This window comes from Lepus europaeus, chromosome 18, assembly GCF_033115175.1.
Source record: "Lepus europaeus isolate LE1 chromosome 18, mLepTim1.pri, whole genome shotgun sequence".
Classification (NCBI taxonomy): domain Eukaryota; kingdom Metazoa; phylum Chordata; class Mammalia; order Lagomorpha; family Leporidae; genus Lepus; species Lepus europaeus.
Genome location: NC_084844.1, coordinates 34,368,545 through 34,384,899, shown reverse-complemented (window position 1 = coordinate 34,384,899; position 16,355 = coordinate 34,368,545). Strand labels below are relative to the sequence as shown.

At 47.9% G+C, this 16,355-nt stretch overlaps 1 protein-coding gene across 1 annotated transcript in view; it reads right to left on the bottom strand.

Annotated features, from left to right (window-relative positions):
• Positions 1 to 11,242: 11,242 nt before the first annotated feature.
• Positions 11,243 to 16,355, bottom strand: part of YPEL2 (yippee like 2) — a 41,054-nt gene continuing 35,941 nt past the window's right edge. The window contains exon 5 of the mRNA XM_062216475.1: positions 11,243 to 15,812. Coding sequence (XP_062072459.1) covers positions 15,723 to 15,812 — 90 coding nt within the window. The 3' untranslated portion in view covers positions 11,243 to 15,722. The remainder of the gene's footprint in view (positions 15,813 to 16,355) is intronic.

Genomic DNA, 16,355 nt, shown 5'->3' with positions numbered 1-16,355 from the left:
ACTTTTTATTGGACTTTTCTTTTTACAGACTGTCTCTCTTTAAGATGTGAAGGTCCATGAGGGCAGGAACCATGGTGGTCTAGTCTCCATTGTAGCCCCAGCACTGGACATATTCATAGGCATTTGTTAAACGAGTGGTTTGCTGGAATGGGTTGAGTTTTGGAATGGATCTGAAATACAGGAAAGACATTGCCTTCATGTATGTTGGATTTATCTACCTGGGTTTTAATTTTAATTATACATTTATTTATTTTTGCTGCTTTGGGTAGAATATTTGCTGGCTGAAAGTAGAATATTTAGTGATTAAGAATAAAGAACCGTATTTTTATAACTCAGTTTATAATTCAGTTCTGCTAGCTGTGAGCCCTTGGTGAGTCACCACCTAAGTCTCTGTTTCCTCTATTGTAAAACTGAGTTCACAGTAGAATCTACCTTACAGGGTCACTGTGAAGGCTGATGAAAAAGCTCACGAGGCACATTTGGCGTCTGGCGCTGGGCTAGTGCTCAATACAGACGAGCTATTTTCAGTAGCTGTTTTCCTGACAGCTTCATTTGACCCCATTGTGTCACCATCACTTTCTGAACCACATGTCTGCAGTCTGCTTCTCAAACATGGGTGGTCAACTGCAGCAGGCTGTGCATCTGCCATCTCCCTGGGTCTCCCTGGCTACAGGGCCTTGGGGGAAATGGACTCACGTGGCATCCGAAGCTGGGAGTAGCCTTTCGCTTCTAAGTCTTGATTTATTGCCTAGAAACCCAGGGGGAGCATTGCCACTGAGTCAGCAGATTACCTGAGTCCTTCAGAATCCCCACCTTTCTTGTCTCTGCTGCCCCTTACATTCTGCCCCTTACATTCGGCAAACAACAGTGATGGCATAGCCAGTTCAGGATGCCAGCACCACCTGCTCCTTGGAGGGAAGGAAATGGGACACATGGACTCTCAGGTAGGCTGTGGGCATTTTCTTCCTCTGTTGGTTGCACAGAGGTGCACAGGAAGCAGCCCTGGGTGGACAGAGTGCCCAGCCTGAGTGCTCCACACACAAATGGAAGAAATGCCTACAATTCTCATGCAGAAGGAGGGGGGTTTGATCTCATTTCAGATGTGAGTTTTCTGGATGCTGAGTTAAGCAGCCTGTGTTAGAGATCCTAGTGGTCTCACCGGAGCCACGGGCTGAATGGCCCGGCTTATAAGTTCCAAGATTGTCCTGCCAATGTGCATGCCAATCAAGTGAATGAGGAATGACAAGAAAGAACAAGATCACTCCTCAGAAGGATTCAAAGATTCTTCACGTCAAATGACTTCCTAGAGCAAGTAAGAAATAACAAAATTTTGGGTCAAGGACAAGGTCTTTTGTCTTTCTTGAATATTGAAGCAAAGTTTAATGAAGAGAGTACGCTGACTGACTGGGCAGGCAGCTCAGTAAGGAACTGAGAGCCCAGTCTGCATGCATTCAGACTGGAGTTTCCACAGATTTGGGTAAGGGCCTCCGCTTTTTTTTTTTTTTTTCTCTTTCCCTCTCCTCCCAGCTCGGCAGTGGGCAAGGTCTTTCTTTTAAAAGGCAATTCTCTGGGCATCTTTTTCTCACACGTGGCTATCTCAGTAACATCTGTTTAAAGGAGACCAGGTTGGACAACAGAGCTGAACAAAAAGAGGTTGATTTTACAATCACTGAAAGCAGAAGCAGATTTTTTCCAACCAATTAACCAGAAAAACTTTGTCAACAGGTGTGTCTCCGATCTAGACAACTGACAAAAAGGAACCATGTTGGAAAAGTTATGAGTTCCCATGCCTGGGTCCTTCTTACCAATACCTTCTATCTCACTTCTTTGTCTACTCTCATCTTTGTGTTTTCTTGTGAAGCAAAAAATATGCTTGAACTATTATGGAAAATCATCCTTAAATTTCCTCTTGGCATTTGTCTCATTTGGTCAGAGAGGATTTTCTGTACATTATTCCAAGGGAGGGATGTGGCATAAATCAGAAGAAAGAAAGTAGATAGACAGATATCTGTGAGAGTCATTAAATTGAAAAATAAATACATAAATGGGCAATCCCAAGTGCTGACAAACACATGGAGCAAGTGGAACTCTCGTCTACTGTTGTTGGGAGAGTAAAATGGCACCATCATTTGCAAAAATAGCTTGTTGTTCTTCCTTGTAACTTACACTTCTACTTACTATATGACCCAGCAATACCACTCCTAGAAATTTATACAATAAAACTGAAAAAATAAATACCATACAAATACACAAAAATCTGTTCACAGAATAATCAGAAACTGGAAACAACACAAATGTCTATCAGCTGGTGAACACCAGCTGATATATCCATTCAATGGAATACAATCAGCAACAAAACTGAACAATCTATTGATCCATACAACAACATGGGTGAACCTCTAAAGCATTATGCAAAGTGAAAGAAACAAGATTCAAAAGGCTACAGAGTGTACAACACTCTGGGAAAAATTGTAGGAACAGAAAATAGGGTTGTCAGGGGCTAGGGATGATAGAAAACTGATTACAACAGGGACATAGGGTAACTTTAGAGGTGATGGAGATAGCTTATGTCTTGACTGTAGTGATGGTCACAGAACTGCCTACGTTCGTCAAAACTCACAGAACTGTACACCTTTTAATAATGGGTACATTTTGCAATTTTTAAATTACATCTGGCTTGAAAAAATATCCATATCCCCTTGGATCTTCAGTTTCAAAAATCTAGGCCATGGGCCGGTGCCGTGGCTCAATAAGCTAATCCTCCGCCTTGCGGCGCCAGCACACCAGGTTCTAGTCCCGTTCAGGGCGCCGCATTCTGTCCCGGTTGCCCCTCTTCCAGGCCAGCTCTCTGCTATGGCCCGGGAGGATGGCCCAAGTCCTTGGGTCCTGCACCCACAAGGGAGACCAGGAGAAGCACCTGGCTCCTGCCTTCAGATCAGCACGGTGCGCCGGTCGCAGCGCGCCAACCACAGCGGCCATTGGAGGGTGAACCAACGGCAAAAGGAAGACCTTTCTCTCTCTCTCTCTCACTGTCCACTCTGTCGAAAAAAAAAAAAATTCTAGGCCATGAAAACTAAGAATTTAGGACTATAGGTGAGACAAAGTATTTAGGAGAAAATGCCATAAATCAAATCAATATTTCCCCCACCTCCAACCCTCACTTGACAGGGATTCACTAGACCAAAAGCCTAGGGGAGATCAAGGAAGAGGAAATGATGAGACTAGTGGGGCCTGGAGATGAAGAGGTTGAACATGGATGGACCCCATCAGAGAACATGACTACCGACTGCCCAGGTGACCGACATTGCCTGCATCCAAGCCATTCTGCTGAAGACCTCCCTTGGGCAACAGGCAGCACATCACCCTCTGACAGCTGGCTGAAGTGAGTCATGTCTGTGCCCTCCACACTTTGCTCTCTGTGCAACATACCTCATGCTGAGAAGTCTGTCTCTGCTGCCTTGTGTGTGACTGCCAGCCACTCACACTCTCCGCCACTTGTACCTCGGTTGGACTGCATGGAACCACTTGAGGTCTTTCACTCCTGCTTGGAGATATAAACCACACAACTGCTTCAGTTGCCTGTCCCACCCTCTGTTTATCCCGTCACTCATTTATCTTATTGTTTCCAGAGGAGTGTAGATGAAAGCCAACGTCCTCTTTTCTCTCCCCCACACAAGTTCAACTATTGGCTTCCTTGTGGGTTGGGGTTAACAGGAATAATTCTTTTGACAGATGACCATCCACTTGGTTATTCATCCATCAAACTCCTTGAGCTGTGGTTAGTCTGAACAGGCATAAAGAGTCTGGGTCCCTGCCCTTGAGGAAATCCCAGAGTGGGAGACAGGCAACGCAACAGGGTCAGGGTCAGCTCAGAGGCCTGGGTCAAGAGCTGCAGGGACCCCACAGAAGAGGAACCACAACAGCCTTTCCAGAATTGCACCTTCTAGTTTGAAGAGTAACTGCCGAGGCACTCTGACCTTTTCTTCATGAAGCAATGACCCACTCCCCTTTGTTAAACCAGCATTCTCAGGGGGACTGAGAAAGCCCCCTGGGGTAGACACTCTGTCTGTTCATCACTAGCCTAATGCCTCCCTCAACTTTTTTCAACACTTGTTGAAAGAAAGTGAGTATCTTGGGGGATAGTTAGCATCTGCCAAGTTCCCTGTGAAAAAAATATAATGAACATGTGTAGAAAGTGCACTGGGCGAAAGAGAGATAGTTATCATCATTATATTAAGAATCCTCCTCACTTGTTCCATGTTTCACATGCGTTTTTCCATTTTGAACAATACACACCCTTGCCCTGACCACTGACCACTGCCAGAGAAACCACAATGAACACTTCTTTAGTTCCACAGTGTCAGGCTCTCTCTGGACACTTCCTGTGCATTTTCTCACTTAGTCCTCACAATAACCCATTTTATTTATTTATTTTTATTTATTTGACAGGTAGAGTTATAGACAGTGAGAGAGAGAGAGAGAGAGACAGAGAGAAAGGTCTTCCTTCCGTTGGTTCATCCGCCAAATGGCTGCTATGGCCGGCGCTGCACCAATCTGAAGCCAGGAGCCAGGTGCTTCCTACTGGTCTCTGATGTGGGTGCAGGGGCCCAAGCATCTGGGCCATCCTCCACTGCCTTCCCGGGCCACAGCAGAGAGCTGGACTGGAAGAGGAGCAACTGGGACTAGAACCTGGCGCCCATATGGGATGCTGGTGCTGCAGGCAGAGGATTAATCAAGTGAGCCATGGCACCGGCCCCCTCAACAACCCATTTTAAACACTTTTTAAATTTATTTGAAAGCCAGAGATCTTCCAAAATGGCCACAATAACGAGGCTGAGCCAGGCCAAAACCAGGACCAGAAACTCAATCTGGGTCTCCCATGTGGTGGCAGGGACCCAACTACTTGAGCCATCACTGTTGCTTCCCAGGGCAATGCAAATCTTGGATCAGGAGTTGAGCTGGGACTGGAACCCAGGGGCTTGAACCCAGTCACTAAGACATGGGATCCCAAAGGGCAGCGTAACCACTGCACCAAACACCCACCCCACCAACCCGTTCTTCAGAGGAGACAAACTGAGCCTCGGGACGACCGACCTATCCAAGGTCACACAACTCACAAGTGACAGAACATGGCGGTCTGACCCCAGCACCCATGTACCTATACCACCACTGAGGGTCTCCCACCCTCAGAGGCATGAAGGCTCCCCACAGGCATTCTCAGGCTGGGTTCAGATTGCCCCAGGCAAGCTCCCCAGGGCTACAGCCCTGTCTCCCCAAGGCAAGAGGAAGTATCTGATGCCCTGGACCCAACAACAGGTCTACCCCAGCTACTTAAATGGAAACTCCTGGGGGGAGGGAGTTCCTGTAGCAGGGACCCTGGAAGATCAGTGGCTCTGTCTTCCCTACATCCTCCTCTCTCAGATGGCTGCATTCTTGCCAATAAACCAATTCTTTTATGATATCATTGAGATCTAAAATGAAATGAAATCTTGAGCCTTGGCGGGTGGGGGGTGGTGGTGGTGATGGCTGTCTCATCACCATGGAAACGACTTCAAACCTGAGTGCCTTCAGGAGGTATGGGTGCTGACTGCCATGCACCACGGTGATAAGGGAGCGGGGACTGGACAAGGCAAAACCTAGCTTCTGCTGGGCTAGTAGCAGTTCGGGTCCACGTCCCCACAGACATTATCAACCCACATTCTCAATTCTTGCAGAGCACGCTGGCCAAATGAATGATAGCTTGTTCTATTTTGGTAAAGGGACCTTTTACATTTGATGAAGGTGGCTCAAAGAATGTGGTCAGAAAGAAGTATAAACGGTAATAAATTCGAAGAACGTTCTGTGGAAGCACTTTTGCTTCTGGGAATGGGAAACCAAAATTTTCCCAAGAGGTTCCATTATTAAAGCCATAAATTAAGCATCCCCGATTCGACGGCTTGGTTGCTTGGTTTGCCTGGACTTGCTCTGAAGAAAGGGACCAGCATTTGCAACAGGCAGTCCAGGGGAGGCTGGGAGGCGAGCGTTTCCACGGCATCCTGCCTCCTCCTCACCAGCACGCTGCCCGCACCAGCCCAGACTGCAGGGATAATGAGCAGATCTTGCTCTACTGAAGGCTACGTAAGGCGCTCACCACTGAATTCAAGGGTGGTTTCCGGAGGGGCTGGCACTGTGGTGTAGCAGGTAAAGCCGCTGCCTGCAGTGCTGGCATCCCATATGGGCACCAGATCTAGTCCCGGCTGTTCCACTTCTGATCCAGCTCTCTGCTATGACCTGGAAAAGCAGAAGATGGCCCAAGTCCTTGGGCCCCTGCACCCACGTGGGAGACCCTGAGGAAGCTCCAGGCTCCTGGTTTTGGATCAGCACAGCTCTGGCTGTTGCAGCCATCTGGGGAGTAAACCAGCAGATGGAGGACCTCTCTCTCTGCCTCTGCCTTCCAGATAGATAGATAGATAGATAGATCTTTTAAAAAAATAAAAAGGTGGTTTCTGTAGCTGAGGCCTTCCCTCTCTTCTTTCCCTAATCCACACACTGTCCTCCAGAAGTAACAGCCAGGAGCATGGCGCAGGGACCACCACGCTGATTGCCTAGGTGTTCTCGGTCCAAGTCCTAGTGATGCTACTCACACTACCATAACCTCTCTGCTGTCAGCTGCTTTTGTAGAACGGTTAGAGGGATAAATACCCTATGCCAGCAATGCGCATCACAGTGGATTCCAATCATTCAGCAGAAAGACAAGTGACTCTTGCAAGGCTTATTTGTGCTGGGCCCTTGATGGCTATTAATTTATCTGACCTCATGATAGCTTATGCTGAGGCTGGTTATCCTCGACTTTCACACAATAAAAACTAGCCCTAATCATTGCGGCGACTTTCTCAAAGTAACGATCATATAAGCGTGCAGTCAGGCTTCAAGTCTCCATCTGTCGACTCCAAAGCCAGCGTTCTTTCCACTTGCCTCTGCTAAATTCTGAGTTCATAAGCTTGGGATAGATCATTATTTTAAATACTTACTTTTATTGGAAAAGCAGAACAGAGAAAGGGGGGGGGAGGGAGAGGCGGAAGGGGAGAGGGAGAGGATCTTCCATACACTGGCTCAATCTCCAAATGTCTGCAGCATTCATGGCTGGCCCGGGCCAAAGCCAGGAGCCTGGAACTCAATCTGGATCTCCCTCATGGGTGGCAGGGACCCAAGTAGTTGAGCTATCACCTGTTGCCTCCCAGGATGATTAGCAGGAAACTGGATAAGAAGCTGAGCAGACAGAACTGAAATCAACACTCCATATGGGATGATGCAGGTGTCCCAAGCAGTGGCTTAACCCACTGTACCACAATGCACACTCCAATATTACTTGAACTCAAAGTAGATATCACTAATTGTGTCATAGTGTTTGAAGAATTTGCTGATGCCTTGGACACTTCTACTTTTCTGGCTACTCTCACTAAAATGATCCACATCCCTTGGGAACGAGGCCTTCACACACTATCAGCTTGTAATCCTGGCCCTGTTCCAAGCTGATCTGCAGGGTTAGCCCTCGAGGGCCCCAGGGAGGTGTCATCTGGCATCAGGTCACCTTAGTCACTCCCACATGGAAGAATTTTGGATATGTATCTTTTTAAATCATTATGAACAATTGAAAGCAATACTTTTTGTCCCCCTCAAAAGAAACATAATATCTGGGTTTGGTGTTGAGGTGGGGCAGCTTAAGCTGTCTCTTGGGATGCCTGCACCCATGTCAGAACACCTGTTCAGTCCCACCTTCCTGCTAATGTACCTACAAAGTAGCACATGACAACCAAGAACTTAGGTTCCTTGCTACATACTTGGGGGACCCAGATGGAGTTTCTGGCTCCTCGGTTTTTGCCTGGACCAGCCTGACTATTGTGGGCATTTGTGGAGCCAATCAGTGGATAGAATGCACTCTTGCTGGTGCTGTGGTGCAGCGGGTTAAAGCCCTGGACTACAGCACTGGCATCCAATATGGGCACAGGTTTGGGTCCCTGCTGCTCCACTTCTGATCTAGCTCTCTGCAATGGCCCAAGTCCTTGAGCCCCTGCACCCATGTGGGAGATCCTGAAGAAGCTCCTGGCTCCTGGCTTTGGATCAGCTCAGGTCTGGCTATTGTTGTCATTTGGGGAATGAACCAGTGGATGAAAGACCTCTCTCTCTCTGGCTCTACCTCTCTTTGTAAATCTGTCTTTCAAATAAATAAAATAAGTCTTAAAATAAGTGCACTCTGTTACTCTTTCAAATAAATTAATCTTAATATATAGGGGCCAGTGCTGTAGAACAGCTGTGGTGGAATGAGAAGGCCGTGCCAAGATGGCCACTGGCAACAGAAACTGCCTGGCAACGGGCTGTGATTGGATGGCTTCAGAAACTGCCTGGCAACAGGGTGTGATTGGTTAGGGCATAGACTGCCCCTTGATTGGACTGGCTGCCTTGGCTATATAAGCTGCTGTAGCAACTGAAATAAACGAGTTTGCAGGCTGCTTGCCTCAGGCCTGCTTTCACCGGACTCCCAGGGTCTGTGTGGCCACGCCTCTTGCCCCCACCATGCTCCTCCTCTCAGAAACGAATTCACAGCAACACACAGCAGGTTGGGCTGCTGCCTGCAGCACCACATCCCATGTGGGCACCGGTTTGCTCTGGCTGCTCCACTTCCTATCCAGCTCCCTCTTTATGTGCCTGGGAGAGCAGCAGAGGATGGCCCTAGTACTTGGGCCTGACCTCCTGTACCTACATGGGAGATCCGGAAGAAGCTCCTGGCTTCCGCCTGGCCCAGCCCTAGCCATTGTGGCCAGTTAGGGAGTGAACCAGCGGATGGAAGACCTCTCTCTCTCTCTCCACCCCCCAACTCTGCCTTTCAAATAAATAAATCTTAAAAATACATAAAAAATCATAGTTCTACAATCAATGGACTTGAAATTCTGTAAAATAAAGACATAATACAATTCAACCCTCCCTTGGTCCTAAGCTCTTTGCCTCCAGATCCTTAAAAGCTAGGATTTTTTTGTTGGAGAAAAAAAAATTAAAATGTGAGAAAATAAAGTAGCCATGACACTGTGGGTGTGTTTTCACATTTGTCAAAAAGGTTTCCATTCTGTAGATGTTGATGGCAGACTGGGGCCCCCAATCTGGGGAGTGGGGTTCAGAGTCAGAACAAGAGTTGAAACCCCAGCTCTTCCATAGGCTTATTTATATCTCTAAGTCTCAGTGTTCTCCTCTGTAAAATGAGGGATTATTGTGACAATGAGGTAAAGTTCAAGAAGAGCAAACGCCACACTTCTTCACCCCACTTCCCAGTTCAGGCTGGCTTGGGTGGTCTGCAATGGGGAGTCGTTTTACTGACTCCTCACCATGTGCACTGGGCTGTCTTTCCCGCAGACCATCTTTTAACAAAATAAAAGATTTATTTATTTGAAAGAGAGAGGCAGAGGCAGAGGTCTTCCATGCTTTGGTTCACTCTTAGATGGCTGCAACGGCTGGAGCTGTGCCAACCCAAAGCCAGGAGCCAGGACTTTCTTCGGGGTCTCCCATGTGGATGCAGGGGCCCAAGCACTTGGGCCATCCTCCACTGCTTTCCCAGGCCATAGCAGAGAGCTGGATGGGAAGCGGAGCAGCCAGGTCTTGAACCAGTGTCCATATGGGATGTCGGCGCTTCAGGCAGTGGCTTTACCCACTACCCCCTCAGCACTGGCCCCTGCCACAGACCAACTTTCTAGGAAGGGAAATCAGTATTTGAACCCACAGGCTCTACCTCCAGACCTCTCCCTGTGCCCGGCTCTAGCACACGAGAAGCACAGGGCTTGGATGAAAGCAGTTCTGAGCACCAATTCTGTGACAACAGCTGACTGCAAGAGTCCAGGGTGAGGGTCTTGGCCGGTATGGCTGGAGACCCAGCCAGCAGAGGGAAAGCCATGGATAACTCACTAGGCACAACCAGGGTTCCTGATTCTCTGCTCTCTGCAGGTAGTTTCCATATCAGATTAGGCACATCACACCATGTCCCCCAAAATGTTGTTGAATAAAGAAATGCAGATACAAACTGATTTCTACCTGATGTGGGCAACATTTATGTTAAATTCTCCATTCTCCTCTTAGTCATATTAACATTTTAGAGAGATTTTTTAAAGCTGTTAATTCTCACCCATCCCCATTAATTCAATGTCCATCAAGCATTTAGCCATCATCCACTATTAATGGGAGGTGCCAAGGATTACATACATAATCCATCAGAGCATTAAACAAAATCCCAGCTTATGCCCAGCTACGGAGCACACAACACTTTTCAGGTAGCATTACTGGCTGTGTTCTTTATACCGATTTTCTAATTTGCATTCTCAGAGTACAAACTTATTTAGCCATCAAGGTGGGCAGACTGGGCCAGTGGCATAGGAAGCCACACTGGAATTAACAATGGAGCAGAGAGGTGAAAACTGGGAACACAGTATCACGGAAGCAGCTGGGGTTGGACAGGTCGCTGTAATGAAATCTCACAAAACCTCCATTTCATCCTCAAGGAAGACACAGATTTGTCCCTGTTTTCCCACAGGGCAGCGAGAGCTCCTAGAACGATGTGAGGAAGTAGCTCCTTGTGAGGACCCACCAGGTCACGCAAACAAAATACTAGCCAGGCAGGGTCAGGCACAAGCCAGGTACCCAGCAACCATCAGCGTGCTTCTGATCTGGGCCGACCTCCTGGGCAGCCATGGTGGGGGAGGAAGGGTTTGGAGGAGTGAGGGCCCAGGGACTGCTAGCTGGAGACTTGGTGTCTCCTGTAGATGGTTCTCTTGACCCTGTCCACAAAAGGCAAACAAGAATGAAGTGACTGTGGGCACATCCACCGAAGCCAAACAGGTTACAGGAAGAGAATACGCTCAGAAATAAATCCAACGAGGAGGCCAAAGTTCACCGGAAAGGCAAGACCGGTCCAAGAGAGTGGAGCTTAGCCCACAGGACTGGATAAAGGTCACTCGTGCATTTCTGATCTCTAAGCCAGGAGAAGCATTTGCAGGTAAGCAGGAGACCCACTTTTTATTCATTAATTTCCTTGGGAAAAATAACTCCTCTGGGTCATGGCCGACAGGTCAGGGACTGGGGTTAGACAGGTGACCTGAAACACTTCAGTACTTTTTTTTAAAGAAAAATAAGGATAACACACGTGGGGTCAATGAAGACTGACCAACTCTCCAGAGAGTTAATATTTGAAAACTTTATTTTCTCAAATGAGCACCAACACAGATTGGAAGTAGGACAGGAACAATGCACTTTAATACTGGATCTCTATGTACAAATACGGGCAAAGGTGAGGACAGGTTATTTGGAAACAATCACCTTTGTTACTGAAGCAAAGTGACCAGGAAAATGCCACCAAAGAAGACATAAACAAAGAGAACCCACGGCCAACACAGAGTTTGTAAACACAGGCATCCAGAGGCAGAGTCTGCGCCGAGGGCCGGTCTCTGCGGGCGCTGCACGGACGTGCGGGCAGAGGACGTGGCGGTGCCGAGGGAGTCGCTGGTCTCTTCGTGGCTCTAGCTTTGACTGCCGCCGTGTCCTGGCTGTGTTTTCATTTTAAAAAAACAAACATCTCCTTCCTCTCTCTGGCAGATGATGCGCGTGCTTTCTCTTTGGAAGCAGATTCCTTAAAAGCATGTACGTGGATTGTGTTCCAGATTTGACTTCCCAGACTCTCTCTGCCTGAACCTGAGGCAATCTGACCCGAAGAGAACAAACCAACTGCCCCACCCCGCCAGAGAAAGAAAAAAAATAAAATAAACACTGTTTACCTACAAGGTATGGATATGGTTTTATTGATGTTCTTTTAGACATGATGTGGCTCCTACAACAACCGCAGTCCTGGGATAGTGATTGACACACGCCCATCACAGGAAGAAGCGTGCATTTGACAGATCTGACTCTGCTTCACCTTCACAACCAGATTTCCTTTCCTGTCTGAAAGTCGAGTGCACACGTTACAAAGGAGCAAACTGGCAGGAGTTCCACGCTCAGGAGAACAGATCCCCCAGGTCCGTGCCGTTGGTCCACTCAGAAACAAGAACAAGGGAGAGAAAGCGAGGAGAAGCCTTCTGCGCCCGAGGTGTAAACTGTATAGTGTCCCCAATAAAAACGAAACAGGAGGCACAATCCAAAGTGCTTTTGCGCACGTACACACACACACACACACAAATTAAAAAATAAGATTCCAATTTATTGGAAATTCTTCCAAGAAGAGGAATCACTCTACGTTATTACTACTAAATTTAATTGATTTTACTTGTTTTCTTTTCTAGCCAATATTGGAGCGAGAAAACATTTCGATTCCCAGTCTGGTTGCATACTGCAGAGTCTGTTCTATGGCGAAAACATGCAGAGTGCACTTCCGTAAAGCCTCGGTCCAGATTAAAGTGATGAGCGTTGTTGCAAGTTGTTTTAAAGTATATTGGTGATCACTGCGTCCCTTAAAATATACTTCAAGAAATGCAGAGGAAATCATAGAATTTAAAAATGAAAATAAAAAGTGCTCTCAGGGGATCTGAGAAAACAGCACCAAATATATTATTTAAAAAATTAAATATTATTTACAAAAGTATAATTCACAAGCAACTTTTATATATATATATATATATATATATATATATATGTATGTATATATCTCCACTTGAAGATCTTTTTCTAAAGGGGACACCTCTTTCACACACACTGATCCAACAGGAAAGAGTTAGGCGACTTACACGGCCTTCCTGTCGCTGGAGCTGGGGCAGCGCTCACTCAGGGCCAGCTGTTGACCGTGGGCTTCAGGTCTGGCTGTGTTTGATCCAGATCAAATCAAACCCATCAGCGGCCTGAGACTGCTCTGCCGGGGAGGTCTGGGTATACTCCAGGGTGGCCAAGGCCCTACGACCTAGGATGGCACGGGGGAGACGGAGCCACAGGGTCTGCTGGCTGCACTGCAGTTTGCAATGAAGGCAGCTGCTGGCTGAGGTTTAGAACTTCAAGCCTTTCCCTTTCTCGCTTCTCCCTTTCCCCTTCCCTACTCCCCACACCTCGAGCTCTGTCAGCCAACTCCAATTCCCTGGACCTACCTGGGGTGAATGGATGAGGTCTTTGGTTATGCTCTGAGTTGATAATTTGGTGAGGAAATTAAAGAAGAACTGACTGAGGCCATGCGTGGATGGCTCTCCACCACTCAGCTGTGGCCTCTCCAATACCAACAGTGTTAGATAGACAAGCCATAAACGCAGTTAAAGTTATAAGAAGCACTTTTGGTTTCACTGACACAAAGGGAAGCCTCATGAACTCCTCCTACCCTCCCTCCCCCCAGTTCTGGAAAAACCAACACTCAAACCTCTCACAACAGTGTGTGGCACCCACTGGGTGCCTAATGGATAGTAATTGGAAAAAACTAGAACCCGGGTCTGGACTGGAGCCTGCTCTGATCCATGCAACAGTCAAAGGCCCCATCTCTAAGGAAGACCAGTAGCACAGTGGCCTCCTTCTCTGCCCCCTGAAAATTCTGGGGCAGCCCACATGCAGATTCTCCGTATCCACACATCTCATTTTTAGCAAGGGCATTCCCTGAGGAAGGCTTTATTCAAAATGCATAAACGGTGGCCACTTCCTCCAGGAGGGACAGAGAGGGGACATCCATGGTTTCCGGCTGGCAAGCCTACTTAGGAATGTGAAAGTTGAAAATGTTTTTTCATTGGGAACTTGGGCCTAAGTTCCTAAAGGATTTGTTCCTAAAGGAAGTGTTTTGCTGGGAACAGAAATAAAATAACACTTCCGAAACTCAGTCTGCCATGCAGTAAAGTGGGGGGGAACAATTTCATCACCCAGGGCTACTAAAAGCACTGGAAAATTCTGGAAAAGAAGGTTTGGAGAACAAAATTCAATCCCTAAGAACCCTTTGCTGAACAGAGGGGGTGCACTGCTAACCATGGTGCTGCCCTGCTTCCTGTCCGTGCCTAGCTCAGCTTTCCTATTCTATAGTCAGCATGTGGAGACACAGAAACGCATCTCCACCACAGACTCCCTCCCTCCCTCCCTCTGGAAATCGGGCTCTGTTGCAGATGCAATACTGAAAATGTACTGGGTTCGCTGTTTTGATTTTGGTTAACCAATTTCAGAGATTCTTCCTTCCATGCATTCATTCTTTTATCAGACTTACAAGGGGCCCTTTCTACAGGATCAGCCTACGTGGAGACGGAGATGCTGAGAATTACCTAACGCAAGTGTCTCCTGACAGTAAGATTTTCAGTCTACGGAAGGGAACTCGCTCAGTTAACTGTGTTTTGGCCATGTGCCCTGCACTGGCTGAACTGCTGTCCAAACAGACTTCACAGTGTTGGTTAAGTGTAACAGCAGTCTTTCCAGGATCTCTTCTCCACTTCCCTAATATAATAAAGACTGGGTGGGAGGTAGGGGAGGCAGGGAAGTGGACACTGGCATCTATACCCCTCCCCCAAGGCTGGACCACACCAACAGGCAACATTCAGGTCCAAGAACGAGGGGCAAGTGAGGAATCCACCAGCCAGGTCACCACTAAACCAAGGCCTTGAGGCTTTGCCCTTCACAGTCCACAGTGACGGAACTGGGGAAAACACCAGAAACTTTATGACCAAAGAATTGCTGATTCCACTGACATCACTGCATATGTAAAGAGGAAAGGGGCACCACCTAACCTGCACTGGCTCGGATCTCAACCACTCCTCCTTTCTGTCCCTGCCCAGCCCCCTCGCTTGCCACATTACACTTACTAAGGGTCAGAAACAAGGTCAGACTGATAGAATTGCTAACAACTGCTTCTATTTTTATTTTTCTGGCTCAATATCTGAGCTATTTCTCCAGGAGCTCCCAACTGCAGACTCTCTTTGTTCCCTGCTCTCCCCGATTCCTCATTTTACCTGGCTCCTGGCCAGAGTCTTCGGGATAGCTGGATCTCATGCCCACTGCAAATGGCCTCCCCCTCTTCTCTCACCTACAGTGGCTGAGGCTGTGAGGAGAGTGACTCGGGGCTGAGAGAGGCTTCGGAGTGTCACCACCCACACGAGCTTCACCCAGGTCACTCACTGCTTTCAGGGCATCCCGAATTCAGCGCTTGCCCTGGCAGCCAGAATTATCAGGGCCACTGCTTGTGCTCTTTTGCTAACCTGGCACCTTTGGTGTCAGGAACAGAAACCTCTGATCAGAGAGAACGCAGTCATGAGGTATGTTTTTTTCTCTTTGTCCTTTTAGACAAATCGATCATTTCAAGCCCATTACCAGGTCTCTGGGAGCAGTGTAATTGTAGTCCTAACTCCGCCCTCCACCCACCACCCTCAGGACCCTCAGGGTTCCCCCTTGTCCCTCTTCCTCACTCCCCGAGCCTCTGTACTCCAGACAACAGGCCCTTAGGCAGCTCCTGTATGGGCACCGGCGCCCTTGTCAGGGTGGGCTGCCGCCCCATGGTCAGGGATCTGTTCCTTTCGTTGTCTTGTTTTCAGCCAACACTAGAACAGAGAGAAGCCAGGATCAACTCACAAACAGATACGAAGCAAAGAGACAGAGACAGCGATTTAGAGGCCAGCCACCGGAAAGATGGTGTCAGGGTGGGAGGATGCCCCAGGTGGCAAGGCCCCTAAATGGATGGAACCAAGTGTTCAGTCACTCTCTCACGCTTGGGTAGAATGTTCGGTTGGATGGCGTTCACGTGGACACTGGGCTGGGTGGATGCCGTCTGATCAGTCCCAGCCATTGTCCTTGATCATGTGCGCCAGTTCAATGATGTATTTGCCTTCTTTATATTTCTGGCTGCTTTCAAAAGCATGTTCCTAGGAAACAGAGAGGAGAGGACACAGAGTGAGTGAAGACAACGGGGCGACTTGCGCTGCACGGAAGCAGAAGCACTGCGGGTGACAGGCGTCGGGCCCACTGAGCTCTGGTCCCAGTTTCACTCGGCTTCAGCGAGAATTCCCACCACCTAAGCAATCTACGTCCCCTTTGCTTAACAGTGGGTATCTGAGGCAGCTCGGACCTCCTCAGTATCACAGCAGAACTGCTTCAGGACCTCTGTTCCTTTAAGTCTGCTTCAACCATGCCATCTCAGAAGGTCCTTTCCCATCTGCCTTACGTGCCAGCAGTCCGATTCCCCACTCCACCCCCTGCTGCTGTATTTTTCTCCCGCAGTACTTATCACTTTCCAACATACACAGTAATTCGCATTTTTATTTTGTTTATTGTCTGTCTCCCAGGACTACAATATAAACTTTAAGGAAGTTTGAGATTTTTGTGTTTTGTTCATCGGTGTGTCCCTGGAAGCTGGCCAGGCACATAATACACCTTCAAGAAATACTTGTTGAATGAACCAGTGCGCA